The sequence below is a fragment of the Cheilinus undulatus genome, linkage group 15 (assembly GCF_018320785.1).
Source record: "Cheilinus undulatus linkage group 15, ASM1832078v1, whole genome shotgun sequence".
Classification (NCBI taxonomy): domain Eukaryota; kingdom Metazoa; phylum Chordata; class Actinopteri; order Labriformes; family Labridae; genus Cheilinus; species Cheilinus undulatus.
In genome coordinates this window covers 26599859-26613615 of record NC_054879.1, presented here as the reverse complement: position 1 = coordinate 26613615, position 13757 = coordinate 26599859, and the positions used below count along the sequence as shown (strand labels likewise).

At 40.9% G+C, this 13757-nt stretch overlaps 1 protein-coding gene across 2 annotated transcripts; it reads right to left on the bottom strand.

Moving 5' to 3' along the window:
* Positions 1-139: 139 nt before the first annotated feature.
* On the bottom strand, positions 140-13567 carry LOC121522482 (CD209 antigen-like protein C). Of its 2 annotated transcripts, none has more exons than XM_041806923.1 (7): positions 13434-13567; positions 12305-12420; positions 12113-12214; positions 8241-8420; positions 2925-3067; positions 2287-2390; positions 140-1296 (listed from the first exon to the last, which is right to left on the bottom strand). In XM_041806923.1, the coding sequence occupies exons 2-7, from the start codon at positions 12369-12371 to the stop codon at positions 1146-1148; spliced, it is 747 nt and encodes a 248-aa protein (XP_041662857.1). In that variant the 5' UTR covers positions 12372-12420; positions 13434-13567; the 3' UTR covers positions 140-1145. The 2 variants fall into 2 exon arrangements, with proteins under 2 accessions (XP_041662857.1, XP_041662856.1); XM_041806922.1 differs by having other exon boundaries at positions 12843-13463.
* Between the last annotated feature and the right edge of the window lie 190 nt (positions 13568-13757).

Genomic DNA, 13757 nt, shown 5'->3' with positions numbered 1-13757 from the left:
TTGCTCATGTTTCTGGTGGATTGTTGTTTTTGATGTGAGACACATTTGCACCGTGAGTGAAGTTATCCACTGAGTCAGAGTTTTTGTCTGTGATTTTAGGTGTTCCTAAGAGAGGCATAGATCAAATTCTTCATCAGCATGCATTGCTCTGCTATGAGGTTAACTCTGCTTTGTTCTTACCAGAGGAAACCCACCTTGCACCAATTGCAATTTTTTTTTTTTTTTTTTTAGCACAGCTAGTGTTTATAATGTTGGAATGATGTAGAAAAGAGTTATTTTTACTCTCCTTTAACAATGCAACCACGGCAATGCCACTCTGCTGGGGAATTTTTTATTTATAACTGAAAGTGAAAGTGACAGAGCTGGAAAATAACTGGACTTTGTTGAAACACACCCAAAAGGAAAATGTTGGCAAAAGAGGATGGTACACCTGCTCCATGATTCCCAAAGCAAGTTTTCTTTAGCACCTCTCCATGCTCATGTTAAATGAGATAATACAGGAGAAGTGTCAACATGTGGTGCTCAGAAACATGTTTGAATATGGGTCCATGTTCGCACGCCACATAGCTTTATGATGTAATCATTTGTTAAAGCTCAACATTAAAATGTGCAAATCAAAACAGCTTTAATGCTCCCCTTATTGTGTTGTTGGCCTATCATTGCACAACCAGCGTGCAGAGACACTGAGTCATTATGGAGTTATTTAGGGGTAAAACAATCATATCCAAGCATGTTGTTATTAAGCATCTAATGACGAGGATGATAGCCGTACGACATCAACAGAGTAAGATTAGCCTACTGTCTATGAGAGACAAACGTACAAACTTTCCAGAGATCAGGAAACAATTTTACCTCTGTATGTATGAAAATAGATGATTTTAAATAGGGTCAGTGAATCCTAATTTGACAACACTATTCCTAAGCCATACCTGGAGTTAAATCAGTTTAAGGTCCTCTGCTACTTTTGTTATTCATGTGTAGCATGATGATTTACAAGACACCACAGCTGTCAAATGTCTGCAAGAGGTCTTTATTAGTACTTTTTACAAAACAACAGATCATTAACATAAAAAACTCATTATTTAATAATTCACATTGTAAATAACTTCAATTATATTTTACTTCAATGATCCATAAATGCTTTGCTATTTTTCACAAATCCAAAGCAATGACTTGTCACATCGCACATCATTCCAGTTTGCCTCTTTTCCTCTGTGATTTTCTAAATGAACACAGTCTTCTTCGCCCCACTGTGGATCTCCTCCACCATTATCAGGCTGCCCAGACCACCAGTATCTGTAAGAGGTTAACAAGTGTGACTTAAAAGGGATACTTCAACATTTTGGCAAATTCGCCCCTTGCCGTAATTCCTATAGTCTTAGTAATAGGTCTGTTTCCTTTAGTTGTTCGTGCAAGCTGTTTCTAGATCTGGGGGGACCGTTGAACCAGCTGCACCGCGAACACTACTTTAGCAGACAGAATTCTTGCTTTCCCTCATCAAACTCATCAAATACACAATCCAACAACTCCAAAACACTCTTGTGGACAAGTTGTAGCCTGTACATTCATCACGCTATGAAATAATCATTGAACATTATGAGAAGGAGATGTTTTAAAGTTAAATGCAAAACCAGAACTACACTCCAGACATGGCTGCTGCACTGTGTCACCCCACCCAGTGGTTCAATCAAGAAATTGTTCCGAGTATTTGCTTCATGTTTTGTAATGTTACATAATTATACATTATTCCATAGCATAGTAAATGTGCAGGTCACAACTTGTCTAGAGAGCGTTTTGGAGTTGTTGGATTGTGTATTTTATGAGTTTGATGAGGGAAAGTAAAAATTCTGTTTGTTAAAATAGCTTTGGTGGTGCAGCTGGTTTAACAGTCCCCCCAGATCTAGAAACAGCTTGCACCGACAAATAAAGGAAACGAACCTATAACTAAGACTATAGGAATTATGGCAATGGGCGAATTTGCCAAAATGTTGAAATATCCCTTTAACAGGGCCTCATGTTGTTAGTAAAGAAAAAAAAAATGCTTCTCTGACTAATTTCAACCAACAAGTTTTTGCTTTATGTGCATGCTAAAATTAGAATTGAGTTTTTGGTTTGATTTGTGACTCATTTAGATGGGCATTAATTAAAAAAGAAAAAAAAGTATATGGTAGAAGAATTATTTGTGTATTGATTTGTAAAATAATCATGACTGTGCTACAAGAATCATTATATTTATGCCTAAATTTAAGCTAAGGCATGAAACAACAACATCAGTGTGTGCCTTACCCCTGAGTCAGCGGGGTGCCATCTGTCCATTTCCAGATGTTTTCATTCTCTCTGTCACTCAGACCAATCCAAGCCCAATCCTTAATGTTGTTGGAGACAAATTCCTGTTGAAGGCAGAGATCCTGTTTTTATATTTATGTTTATCACTATAGTAGTCAAAAAGCTCTTCAGTGGGATCTGATCTGGAAGAAAAACTGAATTTATCAGTTGATCATTGTTTCAACCCTCCCAGATGGTCATGAACTTTGGGTGGTGAACTAAAGAGTTAGATCATGGCTACAAATCATTCAAATACTTCCCCAGGACAGCAGCTGGACTCAGCTTTGTTTGATAAATTTGGACACCTCGAGGTAGAGTCACTGCTCCCTCAAACTGAAAGGAGCCAGTCAAGTTGGCTTAGGCATCTGATCAGTTTGTCTTTGGGTTGCCTCCTTGGTGAGGTCTCAGAGGGTACCCAAGGAAAGACCCAGAATTTGCTGGGCCTGGGAATGACTCTGAACCTCCCAAGAGGAGCTGGAAAAAAATTGCTTTGGGATGTGTGGGGTGACAAGCATAGCCTTCAGCCACTATGACCAGGACAAGAAGGTGAAAATAAGTGTATATATAAACTATATATAGTTTATATATAAACACATTACCTGTTCCCCAGAACTCTCGATAACCACAAGATCTGAGTCTCTGTTTCTGCAGTCTTGCCTGCTTCCTTCCCAAGAGTTTTTCTGCTCTGAGAAGAGATAGCAGGAGCATTCGAACCTCTTCCATCCTGCAGAGCAAGTTTTCTCTGTAAAATATGATGAACAACCAATAATAGAGAGCAGGAAATATCTAGAAACAATGACAAATGTGGACAGATGTGTCTGAGAACCTCTCCTTATTTCACCTGTTTGGTGCTACAGTCTACTGAGACAACAGAGCCTCTTTTTCCTTTCTCAGGTGGAACTCTTTAGAAGTTTATCCTGGTCTTGACTCCTTCCTGGCTAGTGCATCCAGTTTAATAACTTTTAAAAAAAATGGCTAAAACTATGAATCCCACTGATTCACTCGTCCAAAGTGGAACTACACTTCATTAGAAGCAGATCAAAGTTTTAAAGGTAGCAAATCACGTCACTTTTTCATAGTCAAGGTCAAAATAAAATATATCTGTGCCAGTTTTTGGCCAGAACACGTCATGTATAAAGCACAAATGGAGGTTCTTAACAGGTCTAAACAGACTGTCGGATTAGGAAGACCATGGGAAAGGACTGGGTTGTTTTTTTTCTTATTTTGTAGATTGTTAGATACTCCACATACCTAAACATATTTGGTAAATACTGTAACGTTTGTTTTTGATGATATGCTAATTTTAAAAAGAGGTGTGCAGTCAGTGGCAACAGCACTAGCACTGCTTGCCCCATTAAAAATGATATATTTTTCAAAATTAAAAAGTGAATCTGAAATTTGTGTGGAATCAGAATCATGAAACACGGGTCGGATGTTAAACTGTCCATTGTGCCAATAGGTGGTATGCACTTTGCCTGAGGGTTTCCTTAATGTTAAGAGTGATTGGGAGTCTTCCTGGTGATTCCTCCTGGTGGCTCCTCCTGGTGGTTCCTCGATGCCAAGAGCATCACAGGAGGTGAATCTCCAATGACACTCCCAACATCAAGAGTGTCACCGGATATGCACTTACCTTACCTGAGGGTTTCCTTGATAATAAGAGTGACTGGGAGTCCTCCTAGTAGTTCCTCCTGGTGGTTCCCTGATGTTAAGAGCGGACACCTCCAGAGGGCTGAACAGTGATCTCTAGAGTCCCAGAGCCTGCCCCTCCACGCCAGCTCTCACAACCCACCATGCTAAAACGCAGACATCCTCTTACCTATCTTATCACATGGCCCACACAGCCTCAACAGCATGCCACCTTCAACAGACCAAGGCTCCGTTGATGTGAGCTCCAGGTAGTGACGATGCCGATACTACCTTCCTTGAAACCACTCATGATTGCAGTGCAACAATACCTAAGAGCAGAATCCTCCTAGTAGTTCCTCCTGGTGGTTCCCCGATGTTAAGAGCTCCATTGGAGGTGCACCTCAGATATGGATAGATGTAACTTTGGAACACATCATCAGTAGTGTACCTTTGAGTCATAGGGTATTTTGGCCTTTTTTTTCGGCCTCATCAAAGGTGGCCAGCTACAGGGTGATCAGGCCTGAGCTTGTGTCCCATTCCCTATCACGAGATGCACAGATGTTGTTCGTGGGGGTTCTGCTCTGGGTTCTCAAGTGGGGAAGGAGGTGCTAGTGTTAGTGTGTTGCTCCTCTTGCTGTTGTTGGAGCCCAGCATGGGTCCTTCCGCTTGAGCCATATCTACTGGCTACTCCTTTCGGCTGCTTCAGACACAGATCTAATGATCTGCCGGAGAGCCTGTCCATGGCTTCCCAGGTCCTTTAGCAGTCTGATGGTGGAAGTAGCGACAAATCCTCTGCATCCCACTTTGACCGGGTAGAGTTTTGTCTTCCATCCTCATTGTTCTGCATTGGCTGCTAGTTCTGTGTGCCGCAGTTTTTTTTTGCTCATAGGCCTCTTCCACTGAGTCCTCCCATGGTACTGTGAGTTCTATGATGTACACAGACTTGAGTGAAGGGGACCATGTCTGGTCTAAGGGTGGTGGATGCAGTCTCAGGTGGAAATACTAACTGTTGGCCAATGTCCACAAGCATCTTCCAGTCACAGGCCAAGGCTAGTTGTCCAGTTTCTGGCTTGGTGGCGGGATGTTTGGGCTTTTCCTGTCCCTCCCTGACAAACGCTGGTGCCTTGATGGTATTGTTTGCTCTCAGGGGCAGGGAGTTGGTTGTACTCCTCCTGATCTCAAGTGCTGCTACCAGGCTCTTGAGGACCTGGTTGTGCCTCCAGGTGTAGCAGCCTTGTGTAAGGCTGGTCTTGCAACCGGTCATGATGTGCTTGAGAGATGCTGGACTTGGACAAAGGGAGCAGGTCGGATCCTCAACATACCACCGGTGGAAATTCTTTGGTGATGGGAGCACATTGTAGGTGGCTCTGATGATAAAGCTTATGTTGCCTGCCTCCATTTCCCAAAGCTCCCTCCAGCTGAGGTTCCTCTTCTGCAGGTCTTCCCATCGCATCCACTGCCCCTGCTTAGCAAGCGAGACAGCCTTTGCACTTCTTGCAGTTTCCTCTTGTCTGCGTACCTCATCCACCACCAGCTTCCTACTCTCAGCTGCTGAGGCCTTATGCCAAGTTGGTTTGCTCGCCACAAGGCCAAAGCCTCCTCTTCCTCTCCTCCTTTTCCCAGCTGTACATGCCCCACGATGTCTTTGTGCTTCAGGGCTGCTGTAGCTTCCTGCACTGCGTCGGATGGTGTCCATTTCCGCCCTGTTACCAGGGGCAGTGCAGCACTACTGATGGTCTGATCTCTGGAGTGCTTTAATGTCATCTGTAGTCTAACTTTGGAGCACTTGTACTCTTCAGTTAGGCTTGCGAGAGGTAGTTCAAGGACCCCTTTGCCATAGAGGCTGATGTTGGAAAGACATTGTGGGACTCTAAGCCATTTCTTCATGTATGAAGTCATGGTTCGCTCCATCTTCTCCACTGTTGTTATTGGGACCTCGCAGATAGTGAGTGGCCACATTAGCCCGGGGAGGAATCCGAATTGCAGGCACCAGAGTTTGAGTTTCCCCAGCAGTAGGGTCTTGTTGATGTTCTTGAGACCGTTGGTGATGTCCTGCCTCAATTGCTGCACTTGATTTTTATCGCTGAGGTTTGCGTTGTACCATCTCCCCAGGCTTTTGACTGGCTGTTCTGACACTGCTGGTATGGAGTCGTCACCAATGCAGAACTTCACGTCTTTAAGCTCTCCCTTGACTATTGAGATGCTTTGTGATTTGTTGGGCTTTATTTGCATCTGGGCCCACTTGATGTTCGTCTGCAACTTTCCAAGTAACCGCGGTGCCCGTTCTTAGTTTGCTCCCCACCCATCACCCATCTAGAGGCCCTGATGATGACCTCCATAGCCATTGTGAAGGCCAGAGGTGAGATTGTGCAGCCAGCAATGATGCCCACCTTTGAGCGCTGCCAAGATGTAGAAGTTGGCTGTTGTAAAGCACAGCTGCAGGTCTTGGAAGTAGGCTTTTACCAGGGCAGTGATAGATGATAGTACGTGGAAGAAGTTGAAGGATTCCGAGAGTAGGTTATGGGGAACTGAACCAAAGGCATTGGCCAGGTCAAGGAAGATGACGTGGAGGTCTCTTTTCTCCCTCTTTGCAGCTTGGATCTGGTGCCAGATCATACTGGTGTGCTCCAAGCAACCGGAGAACCCAGGAATGTCAGCTTTCTGTACAGATGTGTTAACGTACTTATTCTTCTCCAAGTAGGTGGACAGCCTCTTTGCTAATATGCTGAAAAAGATTTTTCCCTCAACGTTCAGTCTGTTGCATCCTTCTCTTTGGGAATCAGCACTCCTCCAGCCTTTTGCCATGCTTTAGGTATTATTCCTTTCTGTCACACTATACTCATGAGCCTCCAAAGAAAGCGTAGAACATCAGATGCATTCTTGTCGAGCTTGTACGGTACTCCATTAGGCCCAGGGGCCAATGCTGATCTTGCGTGCCGTACTGTATTCTCTACTTCCTTCCATTTTGGAGGACCAGTCTCCAGGTCAAATTTAGGAGGTTGAATAAGTGGGATGTCACGTGGAATAACTATCTGTTTGTGCCTTTGTTACTTGTTACTTGTTCAGGATGCAGCTCTATTCAGAAAATGTATGGCTATATTTTGTGGTGCTGAACAGAAATTTCCTACGTCTTGAACTCGGGCTGAACGATTTTGGAAAATAATCTAATTGCATTTTTTTTTCAACATTGCAATTGCGATTTGATATGCAATGATTCCCTAAATGTTGAAAACTGGATATAATTGTTGCATCAAAGGGGCTTTGATATTCTCTTATTTAATAAGAAATAAGAGATAATAAGAAAAACGTACAAAACTGAAAGTAGGACATTTTTATAGCCTATTCTTAAAACAACTGGCACTAAAATGATTGCATGATATGTAATGCATAGCATCTTTATTGCAAAAATAAAGTTTAAAACAGCTATTTTGACACAAATTTCAGGTCAAAGAAATATTGCATCTTCTGGGATTTCAAAATTGTTGCAGGCCATATTGCGATTTAATGTAATTTTCTATTAATTTTCCAGCCCTATCTTGAACACATCTCGGCTCCTTTCCTCTGCTAGGGCCAGTGGTCCTTGCATTGCTAGCCCTGAGCTGAGGTAAGACGTTAATATTGGGGTTACAACATAGAGTTACAGTGTCATCAGTCAATCCAATTTGGATGTGATACTGACAGCCTGCCCTAGAGCTAGTGTAGTTTCTTGTGCTGGCCTGGGTGTTGCCATTCAAATGAGCTGAGGTGATTGGCCCATGGGCAGGTGTAATGTGATGACGTATTGTTATCCAGATATAGGAATGGTGGTGAATTTGACAGCAAGAGTTGTTCCAGTTACAGTCCTGCTTCAGGTGCCTTTTCCAAGGTGTTTGTTTGCAGAAAAAAGGGAGATCGACTGAACTTAATCTTAGCTGGGGTTTCAGGGCCAGCAGGTTGGTTACTGCTGGTCCTGACTGAAACCCTACCGTGCACTACTGCTTTAAAAGGAAGTGAAAGAGTCTCATATGATGGCGAGTGTTGCTTGCAGTCAGTGATTTGATATGGTAATTGTTGATTTAAAATAAACTAAAGATTAGTTAGCTTTGATGAGAAGAAAATGTAAAAGGCGTAACATTTACAAATGCACAAGGAATCTGACAGTAAAAACAGTTCTATTGTTGTCTACTCCTACTTCCTACAGAAGTAGGAGTAGACAACAATAATGCTATGCTTTAAATAATGACATGGTTTGTGGTTTGCTCTATGTTCACAGACAGCTGTGTGAAGAAACCACCCTACAGGAAACTCACTCTGTTTGGACAAACTCTGCAGTCTCTTCAGCTCTTTCCTCATGTCAGTGAGGCTGACATTCAGAAGGTCCTTCTGTTCAGTCAGCGAGGACAGCTGCTGATCTTTGGCCTGGAGATGCTCGGTTAGATTGGCTTTGGTGGCAGAGAGCTCTGCAGATGAACGATGAACTGAGGCTAGGTCTGAAATATTTGAAGAAAAATGTTTATTTAACAGTTAAAAACTGTCTGTATTCAAAGTTAAGTTTAAGTCTGAGTATCTCTGAGTTGAATCTCTGTCTTAAATAATTCAAAGAATAATGTTTCTTTATCAAAATAACTGTTTGCTTTTGGAGTTCAGTTTCTTTTTCATATTGAATTGAGGACTTTTAAACAAATCTGTACTCCCAGAGGTTTTTATTCCCAGAAGTCAACATAAGCTGCAAGCAACCCTTTAATGAATTCCCAAAAGCCAAACTGTTCAGGCTGCTGGGTTTCTCCCTAATTATGTAAAATTCATCCCTGAAACAAAGATGGTAGTTTTCAAAGGGGGGTACATTTGCCCAACTTAGAATGAAACCTAGCCATTGGGTAAAAACAAACAAACGGTCTAGATCTAAAATTCAGTCGCACATGGGTCTTAGTGTCTTTTACATAATTAGAATGACTTTATTCCAACATATCTAGTTGTTTTGGACACAAATTTTGATTTTTGCTTCACAGGGAATCAAGAGCTTCCTTTGAAACATGTGTTGTAAGAGTCATCATCAAGTTGTTGGCTGTAAAACTAACGAGTAAAAAGTGATTTAAATTGGCTGGCTGGATTTCATCATGCACTACTTTTGTCACATGACAGCATGAAAACAAAGCTACATTTTGCATTGCAATCACTTCATGTGGAAAGCATAATCTTTAAGCTTTCTTTCAGTTGTTGTTGGATGTTAATAGGCCAAGTAAAAATAAAAATAAGAACATTTTAATTTGATATAAAAACTAATGTTACACATAGGGGACAGTGGACCATGATGTACAGGACTGGCACTGGTATTTTTTCATAATTTCAGCATATTATTATTTATTTCTAAAAATGATAATATATCATTTTAAATAATTTTCAAAAATCCTTTTCTGTGGGGTGTTGTTTTTTTTTGGAAGCCCTATATCTAATGCAGTAAATTAAAAAAAAAAAAAAAAAAGTATTTTCATTTTATAATGTTGAGGAACTGCTAAAAAAATTGTACCAAACATGAGCATGGTATACATTTTCTGAGTGGTTTATTTTGTCAACGGAAAATTAAGAAAATGGCCAGTGGACCTCTAAGGGTTAATGATTTTAAATGCATTACACCACTAGTTACCATAAAAGTAACAGTGTTATTGTAATGTAGTTTTCCCAACACTGGCCAAGACAAGCTTTCAGTGCAGCTCTTTGCTCTGGTTTTAAAAGAAATGTTGTCCAGTTCTGATTAAACTGCCACTTTCTTACAGCGACATCTGAGCAAACATTTGCAGCAGCCCCCTTGGTACAGACAACCCCACCGTGATGACAGCAAACACATACCGAAACAGACCGTCTACGCTTATCACTATTGGTGAGTGATGAAGAATACTTTACATGGTGAGGTCTAATTACAAGCCCTCTCAGGTATCCTTACCTCACCTACACAAATCCTTATTTGTACCTCCTTTGTGAAAGCTGTACAAACAATAGCAATTCTTTTATTGTGCAAACAAATAAAAAAATGCGACCAGGACTCAGATTTTCAGATATAATCTCAAGTCATGACAACGCGCTTTTTAGATAGATCATATAAAAAGACTATTATCTCCACAGCTCAGACCAAAGCAGCTTCTATCAGATGTCACCACCTTCTACAACCTTCTAATAAACCAAAAAAAGACCCGTCAGGTATACATGCTGTTATACGTTACAGTAAACAGGCCAGGCAGATTAAACATGTCATCCTATCCAACTGGGACATCCTCAGGAGTGACCCTTCTTTGAAGGAGATATTCGATCAGCCACCTAGCTTCCATTACAAAAGAGCTCCCTCCCTGAAAGACAAACTGACCCATAGCTGTCTTCCAGCTAGAAGGGAAGCCCAGTGGCTCAAGAGACCTATTGGAAGCTTTAAATGCCTGAAATGTAGTTGTAATCACTGCCCCAAACTTATACAACAAAAGGAATTTACAAACTTAAAAACAGGAGAGGTATACAAGATTAAACATTTTATAAACTGCAATTCAACATATGTAGTATACCGCCTCACCTGTCCCTGCAATTGTTTTTACATAGGACGCACTAAAAAGCGTCAAAAAGATAGGGTAGCTGAGCATAAATATGCTATACAAACTAACAATGTGGACTACCCTATGGCGTGCCATTTTCAGGAATGTCATCAAAGTAATGACAGCCTTCTGATGGTAGAAGGTTTAGAAATAGTAGAGCAGTCAGTTAGAGGTGGTGATTGTTTAAAAAAAAACTGCTTCAAAGAGAGACCTTTTGGATCTTTAGGTTTGGTGCTATGACTTATCTGGGCCTTAATGAGGAGATTGATTTCAAACCTTTTCTATAGAAGATGGCTTTATAAATTTAGAATAATCTATTTCTCTGTTGTAAGATTAGCATATTTCTGTGAAAATGTACGTCTTTATTGTATATAGATCGGCTCACATTATCAATTTTCACTGATATTCTGTTTGAATTCAGTTGCATCCCTTCTTTGAGCATCTTACCCCCCTTTCTTTTGAAAATCTGCCTTAAGTCTATAGATATTTTTACTGTAGCCTTAACTTCTTTAGTATGTGGATGGATGCTTATGTGTTTATAGGTATGAATATATGTATACATGTTTGTATGTATTAGTGTAGGTGCAAGTGTACATGTTGTACTAGCATATGCATATTTGTATCTCCTGCATCTTTTCATTAATTTAGCTTATATTCTGCATTTGGTGACATATAGCATGCTTTGGTACTCTCTCATATGATTTTTCTTTGATAATGTCTTTATCCTAACTTCTCACCATTATTGGGGGTTATATATTCATTCTGAGATTTTCTTTAGCCTGGTACCTTCTAGCTGGTGTGGATTCAGCCTTCAGATTACATGATTCTCTAAATGAACCTCACCTGTGTCAGTGTTTTGTTCACGCCCTGATGAAGACCCTGCGTGGTCGAAACTGGTCGGCTTTCCCCGTGGTTGTTATTGTTTTATTAGTTATACCCTGATGTATTAAAGGCTTTTTACTTAAATCCTTGACTCGAGTGAGTGTGCCTGAAGATTGCCCCGGTGGCCTCTCCCCTGTTTTTTGAATATACTCCTCATTCTACAAGAGCACCTGGCTTCAATTTGGAGTTTACCACAGAACGAGAGCACACAGTACATCTCCTCTTTTTTGCTGAAATAAAAAAACAACCGGGAGTAGAGCGAAAACATCTTTTCTGTCATGGAAAACTTCCAGTGTTGCTCTCTGCACTTGTTTTAATAGAGCAACTAACCCTTTCCTCGTAACCATCACAAAGTCATGCAAACGCAGGTCGGCAGAAGCGAAATAAAACGAAACCTCATCCACAGCGAAACTCTGTATGGTATGGCTCTGAAAGAGAGTCACTCACTCAGTCAGTCAGACATAGATTTTGTAGATTTTGAAATGATGAAACATGACAGATCAAGGGCAAATTGTATAATTTCATCTTCTCTACTTGCTTACATTTTGTCTAATTTTTTCAATAATAATAATGATAATAATGATAATAATAATAATAATAATGATAATAATAATAATAATGATAATAATAATAAAAATTATAACCTTTCTACAGTGTATATCTTTATACTGAGCAAATCTTGACATGGCAACCGGAAAAAGTTTAAAGGACTATAACTGACTTACAAAAGATGCTGAGGGTGATGATCCCAGCCAGCAGCAGAACACTGAGCAGTCCCAGAAATAGAGCAACAGGTCTGTAAAATCTCCTTGGTGAGCTTTCAGGACCTGGACACAGACCAAACCATATGACATGAGTTATAACGCTGCATGATAATACATGTTCCCAAACAGCTGAGCCAAAGTGAACACTCTTACCTGTCTGAATGGTCTGAGGGTTTTCATCAGTCTTATCATGTTCGACATTGGCGTAGATTCCCTCCATTTCCACGAAAGATGCTATCTGTTTCTAAAGGTCCTTTCTGCAGCGTGCACTGTATTTGAATTACGGAAAAGGCCTTTTGGTTTTAGCTCATGCAATCTCTTTGCAGTAAATGAGGAAATAACAAGTCAGGGGTGGAAAAAAAATGTGAAAATAATTTATCACAGGAAATCTTTTTTGAACTGTCATTATTTAATCTCTGTGTGGTTGAAGTTACAGGAAAAGATAAAATGAAGCTCTAGCGTAAGTTCAGAAGACTATGGATTCACATTTTCAGTTTTAGTCCTCTCTAATTATTACACTCTCTCGCTTGTTTTGATCACAAGTGATGCTTTGTTCCTAGACTTCTATACTGGTCATGGATTGGCCAAAACCAACTATGTCCCTGCATAGAGCTGTCATAAGTCTATCTGATACCAGAAAACCCTGTGCTTAAGATTGATGATAGAAGTGAAGAGCTGTTGACTGCACTACCTGGTGATGGGTTGAATCAGATGGTGGGGAAGGCTTAGACTGGAACTCCTGGCAGAGGCTTCTGCCTGTGAGACTTTCAGTAGCTCTCAGGAGGATGAGGAAAGATGGGGCAAAGATGGGGCTTAGACTGTAGATATTGTGGAATGGAAGAAGCACTTTTGAGGAACTCCTGGGTTTCCTCAGGAAGGTAGCTACACTCAGCCTTATAGGGTGAACTTGAACATGCAGATGTGGACTGGAGTAGTGCTGCTGCCCATTCAAATTGAAAGGAGCCAGCTGAAGTGGTTCTGGCATCTGTTCGAGTTGCCTTTAGGTTGCCTCCCTGTAAGGGTGTCCCAGGAACATCCAAATGGAAGGAGTCCCTACCCAGACATTGCTAGAGGGATTTTATATCCTATCTGGTCTGGGACTACCTCAGAATCCCCCAGGAGGATCTGAAAAACATTGCTTTGGAGAGGGATATGTGGGGTGACCTGCTTAGCCTTCAGCCACTATGATCCCATCCATGATAAGCTGATGCAGATTGGTGGATAGATTGATATATTAACTGTTATAGAATGAATGTGTAAAACTCCACAAAGAACACATTACCTGTTCCTCAGAAATGTCGATGACCACGTGATCTGCTTCTCTGTTTCTGCAGTCTTGCCTGCTACTGTCCCAAGAGGTTTTAATTGTTGAGAAAAAATAACAGACACAATGAAACATCTTCCATCCTGCAGGGCAAATTTTCTCTGTAAAACATGATAAACAAACATCAGAGAGCAGAAAAGACCGAGAAACAGTGACAAATATTGAAAAATGTGTCCAAGACCATCTCCTAGTTTGATCTAGGAGATAAAACCTTTGTTTTTTAGATGTCTGTACTCAAGACTGTTCATCAGTGAACCACTCAGAACTCTTTAAAACAGTTGT

What these genes read in the sequence shown, in the direction of transcription:
- LOC121522482 (XM_041806923.1), bottom strand. Translation starts at nt 12,371, where the DNA reads ATGGAGGGAATCTACGCCAATGTCGAACATGATAAGACTGATGAAAAC. An exon ending in GCAGAGTTTGTCCAAACAGA is followed by an intron (nt 3,068 to 8,240) that starts GTGAGTTTCCTG and finishes CATATTTTACAG; the next exon opens with AGAAAACTTGCTCTGCAGGA. An exon ending in GGCACCCCGCTGACTCAGGG is followed by an intron (nt 1,297 to 2,286) that starts GTAAGGCACACA and finishes AACCTCTTACAG; the next exon opens with ATACTGGTGGTCTGGGCAGC.